Raw genomic sequence first — 7,734 nt, forward strand, 5'->3', positions numbered from 1 at the left:
ATTGACTACACATGACATGACGGAACATGTTGTACTGTGTTTGACTGTGGGACAAAAAGGTGCACTGTGGGACAAAAGGTGCATCTTTTTATCCCATCTAAAAAGGTGGGACAAGGACTTGCTTTTACTCTCTGTCTGTGCAAAAGACGTAAATGCCCTCCGATTCAGTCTAGTGTTGTCCCTTGTAACAACTTTAGCTTAAAGTTTGATACAAAGCTCTAACACGCCATGTTTTATAATTCATGCAGGACAATAAACGCAAGTTGTCTTCCACGGTGAGTTATTTATTTATTTTTTTTATCTTGATGTTCTTTTTGTTGTGAAATAGTTCCCTTTACATTTTCGGCAAAACATAGTTTTCTTAATGAGGATGATGAGGTCATTCATGTCTTTTGTACATACAATAGATAGGCCTGGCAGTTCTCGACACGACCCGTGACACGATACCGAATAAATGGGTTTGGGTTGAGTTTTTCAACCCGCCAACCCGTTTATTAGACAGGTCATATATGAGTTTCTCAAAAAATATACAGGTTGACCCGCCAACCCGTTTAGAATTTTAATAAAAAAATTATATATTTTTTAAATGTATCAGGACTTAAGTATTATTCAGTTTATACACTAGGATATGATGCCATTGACCATTTGACATGTGCAACATGTTTGTCGTTTAGCGTTTGTATTAATGTTTTAGTTTGTACATGTTTCTATGAATTCAGATATGTTTGCATCAATAATTTATTTATATTTGATTATAAGTTTTATTTATGGAATCTGACCCACGAACTCACGAACCCACGAACCTAAATATGACCCCCAAACCACCAACAATAAGTGGGACATCCCACCTTGTTGTATTCTTTTAGGTAGGACAAAAAATTGCACTTTTTGTCCCATCTACATGAGTCTCGGTCCAATACACACTAAATGCAGTTCAAGGCCATGGTGTTCTTACTTATTGAACAAACATGGCCTACTTTTCTTCTCTACTTCTATTGTGCTTTTTTAATTTCATCATGTGACTTATATTGATCGGTTTGATTTTCCTTAGGTATTAAGCAAGTTCTTATGTGTGATTGTTGGAGGCTTAGTAGCAGAGTATCTTACGTATGGATACTCAAAAGGACATCACGGTGACGTGGAGAAAGTGTGTTCTTCATGTTTCATCTCATCTTATAGAAGAGCTTAGGGTGCGTTTGGTTGTGGAAAACTGTTTTCATTTTCCAAGAAAATGTTTTCAAAAAATAGAGTTGGGTTTTTATTTTCGATTTTCAATAAAAGTTTTAGAAAAAACGTTTGGTTGGAAACGGTGGAGTTTTCATTTTCCATCTTAGAAATTTAGAAAATTTTGGAAAATTGTAAAAATTATTTTTCTAATTTACATACCATTTGGAAAAATGAAAATTTTCATTTTCTTAGAAAATTTTGGAAAATTGAATAAACCGAACGCATTTTCAAAATTTCCGTTTTCCTTGGAAAACTTTCTAGGTTTCTTAAAAAATTTTCCACAACCAAACGCACCCTTATATTTTCTATTTTTTTGGGATTAAACCTCATCTTTATTTTTTTCCCTTGAAAATGACCTTGTATTTTTTTTCATTTTTTCCAAAAAAACCCTAAACTTTGTCTTTTTGTTCCAAAAAGACCCTCAACCTTCTAACCGTTTCCCAATAAACCCTTAATTTTTTTAGTTTTTCTCGAAAAAGCCCTCACATTTTTAAGTTTTTTTGGGCAAAAATGACTAAAGAGCCAGATCGGAAAAAAATGAAAAAATGCAAGGTTTTTTTCAAGGAAAAAAAATAAAGTTAAGGTTTAATCCGGAAAAAACAAAAAATATAATCCTACAATTAGACAAAGTGGGAAAAAATGAGAGGACTAGACAAACTTTCTAAGTCTATTTTCGACGATGAGGATGAGCAGCGCTTTTATGTCTTTTGCACAGATGAGAGCTCAAGCCTTGTGAGTCCCTCCCACGTTATTCCACCTTTTCGGGTGGGACAAAAAATTACTTACAAAAGATCGAGAAGGGCATTCATGTCTTTTTCACCCACGGGCGACTGAGAGCGTGTGTATATTATTTGACATTTTGACATTTTGACATTTTTTAGAAGGCAAGAAATTATAATTTTTGTCACAATGGACACCATCACACCAAACTCCATTTTATAAACAAGAGATCGAGAAGGGCACTCACGTCTTTTGAACAGACGAGAGACCGAGGGCGAGTGTGTATCCCACCTTATTCGACATTTTTTAAGTAGGAAAAAAATTTAAAATTTTTGTATCATGGTCTGATTTCATTTATAATACAATAATAGTTGGGCATGGTGCTTAAATGGTTGCAATTCACTGAAGATGAAGCAGATGCTCTGATCAGATGGAGTGTACTGAACACGCTCGTGATATTGCATCATCATAGTGAAGCTAGATTAGCGTTAGTGGAGGCCATGACACGTGGAAGATCAATTGGAAATTGCATTGATGTGATAGAAACCACTCTAAACTATCAAGACGTTTAAACATCTCACATCTTCATTATCATCATGTTCAAGATTATTTGACCTAACCTCAACTGACAATTTTACACCATCTGGAAATCCTCAATTTGTTACTGTTAAAACCTTTGGTACAGTTATATTGTTCTATATATAGCATTATAAATTTATCAATTGAAAATTTGTGTAATTATGTGAAACGTAGATTTATATTAAATGTAGATTTATATTAAGAGAAAATGACAAAAATAACCATTTATACTAATTACATTACAAAAATAGCAAAAAAAAAAATCGAAATTGCAAAAATAGCCCTCAATTTCCCAGATGGAATTGCCCCATCTGCGAAATGATCATTCCATCTGTGAAATGAGTATTCCATCTGCGATTTCCCCTAGTTTTGACTATATAAATGTTTTTTTTTTCTCCATTTTTTACCATTCTCTACACAAAAACTCTCTCTATCTGTGGGTTATTCTCGCAATTTTGGCTAGTTTTTGAAGAAAATGGAGGATTATGTCAACAATCCCGCAAATATGGTTAGATTTGAACTCTTTTAATGTTTTAACTCTTTATTATTTTATCATTTATTGTATTATTTAGTGTAAAAAAAATAGAAATTATAAAGTTTGTGAAAGGGTAATTTTGTTGTGTTTGATAGTTTTAATATTTCTTTAGTATACTTGAACTTTAAATGCTATTTTGTTAGTGGTTGTTTGAATGTACAAATAGAGACCGCGTAGAGTGTGCATCTTGTGGTTTAAATTTAATAAAATGGTTAGAATATGCTTATTTTTTAAAATTATTAGTTAAATAAATTATTAGAATAATGTTTACAATTTGTTATTTTTGTTGTTTGTTTACTTGTATAACTTGAAAACTTGTATATTCTTATCGTATAATTGTTTATATAAAGTGAAAAATAGTTAAATTATAGTATGTGCAAAATAGTCGTTTGTATATATATATATATATATATATATATATATATATATATATATATATATATATATATATATATTTGTCGTATAAGTATAACATTTGTATAAGTTGAAAATTTGTCGTATATATATTGTTAGAAATTGTTTGTATTTGTCGTATAAGTTGAAAATTTGTATATATTTGTCGTATAACTTGCAAAATTGTTAATTTGGTTTTCGTTTTATTTGAAAAATTGTTTGTTTATATGGTTATAAAATGTTAGTTTATATAATTAGAAAGATAAAAATTGTTTATATATTTGTCGTTTAAGTTGAAAATTTGTTTAATAAAATGTTTATATAATTATGTATGATATTGTTTTTTATCGTAAATATATTTGTTGTATAACTTGGAAAATTGTTTATATATGTGTTTGTTATTGTTTATTTATCGTAAATATATAAATTATTAATTGAGAATTTGTATTTGCATTACTAACATTATTATTGTTTATGTACTTATTATATCAGTTCATAATCATATATTTTAAAAACAAAATATTTTTTAGTTCTCTAATTTGTTTTTGTGTTTTTTTTTGCAGCATGATTTTAGTTTTATCAATATGAAAGCAATTGTGAACTTAAAAGGCTCGGACGGTAATATATGGGAAGTATTTGAAGTTTTAGATGATGTCAGACGTGCCATTTTTAGAGATACTGTATTTGGTTATTTTATGGATGTCCCTCGTTTACAAGGGGACGCATTGTTGTTCCATAAAATGTTCCTTCATCAGATCCGGCCGGACCCTGTTTTATCTCCAGATGGAATAAAACGATTATATTTTAGAGTAGGCAATACGAAAATGGTTTATGGGCCGGAAGAGTTTTGTTTGATAACCGGCTTCAATTTTGGGGAGTATCCAAAAAACATTGGGAAAAAGCGTCGGAAAAATTATTAACTAGTAAAAAAAGATGTTTATTGCGTGAGCGGCTATTTCCGGATCCTACCAATAGTTCGGTGAAAATCGGCGACCTGAAACGTTTAATTTTAAGTCGAACATTCTTAGAAGTTGACGACGTTGATGCAGTTAGAGTATGTTTGATATACATTTTGTGTGAAGGTTTTTTGGGAAAAGAAATTAATGATCGGGTGCCACAAGATTGGTTTTTTTTTTTGCTGAGAATTTGGATCTCTGGATCATGTATATTTTGTTTACGTTAAAAGTTTTATTTTATTAAAGTTATAATTTATATAAAAACCAATTTTGTTTTTTTGTTTTGTTAGTTTCGCTTGGGGTAGCTATCTTTGGGATTTTACTTATGTCGACCTTGAGGATACATGGAGCAAAATAAATAATTATTTATCACTTCCTGAGCGTCGTCAAACTTTAAAGTACTCCGTCTCAGGATTTACAGCTCGAATAAGGGTATAAAAATTTTCTTATATTTAAATTGTTTTATTGTTATGTTTTTTATTTTAATTTTAACTTTTATAACTGTAATTATAAAAAATTATAGATATGGATATATAAGATGATTCCGGTTGTTCGTGCATGTGGATGTGTATTGAGAAAAAATAAAGACATGCCTCGGATGAAACGATGGAGTGGAACAAAAAAATTGAAATGGGTTGACGTGAACAAGATTTTTTCAAAGATACAGGTTTATAAATTTTTCGTTTATTATTAATAAACTTGATTATTATACTTTTATATGCATTTTTAATATGTTTGATTTTTTAGGAGGAGCTAACACCAAGACAAAACATGTCACCGAGTGATGGTGAGATGACATCTTGTTATTATATGTCATTTCAAGAGTATGTATATGATGAAGGGAAACCAGTTCCATCCCCAGTACGGGACCATTTTAGGAGACAAGACGAATCTTCGTCTTGTATGTCGTCCAGTGGTCGCTCTCATTGTAGAGGTAGGGGCAGTGGGAAACACAACCTAGACGAGGTGTTGAAACGGCTACATGCACTGGAGCAGCATGTGTTTATGAACTGACAACCTACGGAGGTTTTTGTTGAAGAAGTGAATACTAAACAATTTTGGAATGACATTACTTTTGATGATCCTATAGTGTCACAAAGAAAATATGATGAACATGTTAGTTACACGCTACATTATTTTTTTAAATTTTTTTAACATATATGAATACCTGTGTTCATATTTTATATTTGAAAATATAGGTTGTACAAGATGAAGTGATGAATAAAAACAATACAACTGAAAATATTTTTGGTGATATTGAAGACGACAAGGTTGTTATAGATATTACCTTTACGATTTTAATAATTACTTTTTAATGTGTCTTTCGTTATTAAGTATAAAGTTTTATTTTTAATGTAGGTGTTGGAGGAGAGGAATGACTATGCGGGGAACAAATTTGATGATGATATGTTTGATGTAAATGATTATAGTGAAGTTAAAGAGGTTCTTATACTTACATTAATTTATATTTTGTTTTTAGTAGATTGAAACATCTGTAACAATCTGTAACAACTTCCAAGAATCTGTAACAACTTCCAAGAACTCTGCCGTCATGCTCACAGATGTAAAAATCTGTAACAACTTCCAAGAACTCTTCTTCGTTCCGATAACGAACATTGTTACTTTTCGCATAATTACATGCTCGATTGAACCATGTCACTTCTTCCTTTACATCCATCCACTTAGTAACAAAATCTGATTTTTCTCTTTGTTGTCCTTCTCCCATCTCATGGTTAAACAAAGATGTTATGCGAGTCCATTCATCACCAATTAGGCAATGCGGGGGAGCAAGTAACGATACACCATCCTTAACACTTAGCCAGCATCGTGTAAGAACTAACACCTCGTTTGTCGTCCATGGCCTTTCAGAATTGGAACCAGGTACTTCATTCGAAGAACTTGCTGCATTCGACAACATTTCTAATAATTGGAGTTCGTTTTGTTTAGGTGATTTGGGTGTTTGGTTTTTAGATCTTAAACATCTATTTATATAAATAAATACAGGACTATGAATTAAAACTTTGACTATGAAATGGTTACATTTGGACTACGATTTTCAGCTTTATGCGGTGATTTATCATGTCAAATTGTCATTTATGTCTTGTCACTTAAGGGTTCCACTACGATTTGCAGGTTACTGCAGTGGCTTGTCATTACTGTTTAGTCATTTCAAAGTTGGACTTGTCATTCCTGTCTAGTATGTATAAATACCACTTATAGCACAAGTTTATTACAATGTCGACTTTATTATGAGTTCCTCACACAAATTCGAAGTTTGCTCATGCAATGAAGTAGATTGTTACTACTGTGATTCGGTAGACCCTTTTTTTACACCCTCTTCAGTCGGGCCATATATGTCACATGAAAATTTTGAAGAATTGAAGAAGGCTGAAGAACAACAAGAAGAGGACAAAGATTCATCCCGACTTCTCACTCAACTTGCTAATGATATTGCATCGGAATGCAAACAAGCTCAAGAATGGATAGACCTCAATAAAAACAAAATCAAAGAGCATAAAGATTGGATAAAAAAGAGTAAGAAGGCAATCAAAACGACTGAAAAATGGCTTGCTGAGAAGGATGAGCAGTTGATACACATTATGGTAAAAAAGGATCGTTTGGAAGACAAAATGAGAATTAGGGATGACTATATAACAATGGAGAAAGAGAAGTACCCATTGCAGTTCCCTGAGTTTAAAAATTAGTTACAAAATTGTTGTAATATTATCATGATATAGATTAGGCTGCAAAAGGATCGTTTGTTGTTTTTTTTAAATAACAAGTTGTAATTGTTAAAAAAAATCTGCAAACTATATTTTATAATATAAAGGCTTCATTAATTGTTATAATCAACAAACTAAAATAAAATATGAAAGCATAGCAATGTCTTGTAAGATTTAATAAAAATATTACAATACATAATAAGTTAATAACTTGTCATTACTCTTCATTTCAAGGTTGTTTTATATCAAAATCAGCGTTATAGGTTTGTGAGCAACTCGCTGAACCACCAATATTAAATGCCATTTCTGCAGTAGAAATTATGTGACGTGCTCCACTACCGGACGCCCTACCAGTACAATTATTTCTCGTGTGTCCTATTTGACCACATGTAGAACACTCTTTTATAATTGGACCCTTGCCTTGAGATGGAATGCGGTCTGTGTTTCTTGGCCTGCCTGGCTGGCGTTTATCCATTATTGGTGGCTTAACAATCATCAAATCATCAGGGATCTCCCATTCGGATGGCTTTGGCAGAGGGTTTATTGATTCCTCATATGTTTTCCTCAGTGTTTCGGTAAAGTAAGCATTTAATGCATACCT

General features: G+C 31.8%; 1 protein-coding gene and 1 long non-coding RNA gene across 7 annotated transcripts; both read left to right on the plus strand.

The window, feature by feature from the left end:
* LOC128126421 (uncharacterized) lies at window positions 1-2,685 on the plus strand. 6 transcript variants are annotated; one of them, XR_008224304.1, is made up of 3 exons: window positions 1-275; window positions 1,052-1,147; window positions 1,874-2,685. XR_008224304.1 is itself a non-coding variant. In XM_052764258.1 (3 exons), exons 1-3 carry the CDS (start codon window positions 243-245, stop codon window positions 2,517-2,519), a joined length of 330 nt encoding a protein of 109 aa, XP_052620218.1. In that variant the 5' UTR covers window positions 151-242; the 3' UTR covers window positions 2,520-2,685. The 6 variants fall into 6 exon arrangements, 1 of the variants encoding a protein (XP_052620218.1); XR_008224305.1 differs by having other exon boundaries at window positions 10-275; window positions 1,052-1,190; window positions 1,943-2,685; XR_008224306.1 differs by having other exon boundaries at window positions 30-275; window positions 1,052-1,959; window positions 2,319-2,685.
* A 2,226-nt stretch (window positions 2,686-4,911) lies between these two features.
* Window positions 4,912-5,952, plus strand: LOC128126215 (uncharacterized). The gene is made up of 3 exons (XR_008223983.1): window positions 4,912-5,526; window positions 5,610-5,681; window positions 5,770-5,952. It is a non-coding gene; the product is annotated as an uncharacterized LOC128126215 (long non-coding RNA).
* Window positions 5,953-7,734: the final 1,782 nt, after the last annotated feature.

The sequence above is a fragment of the Lactuca sativa genome, chromosome 5, assembly GCF_002870075.4.
Source record: "Lactuca sativa cultivar Salinas chromosome 5, Lsat_Salinas_v11, whole genome shotgun sequence".
In the NCBI taxonomy this organism is placed as follows: Eukaryota; Viridiplantae; Streptophyta; class Magnoliopsida; order Asterales; family Asteraceae; genus Lactuca; species Lactuca sativa.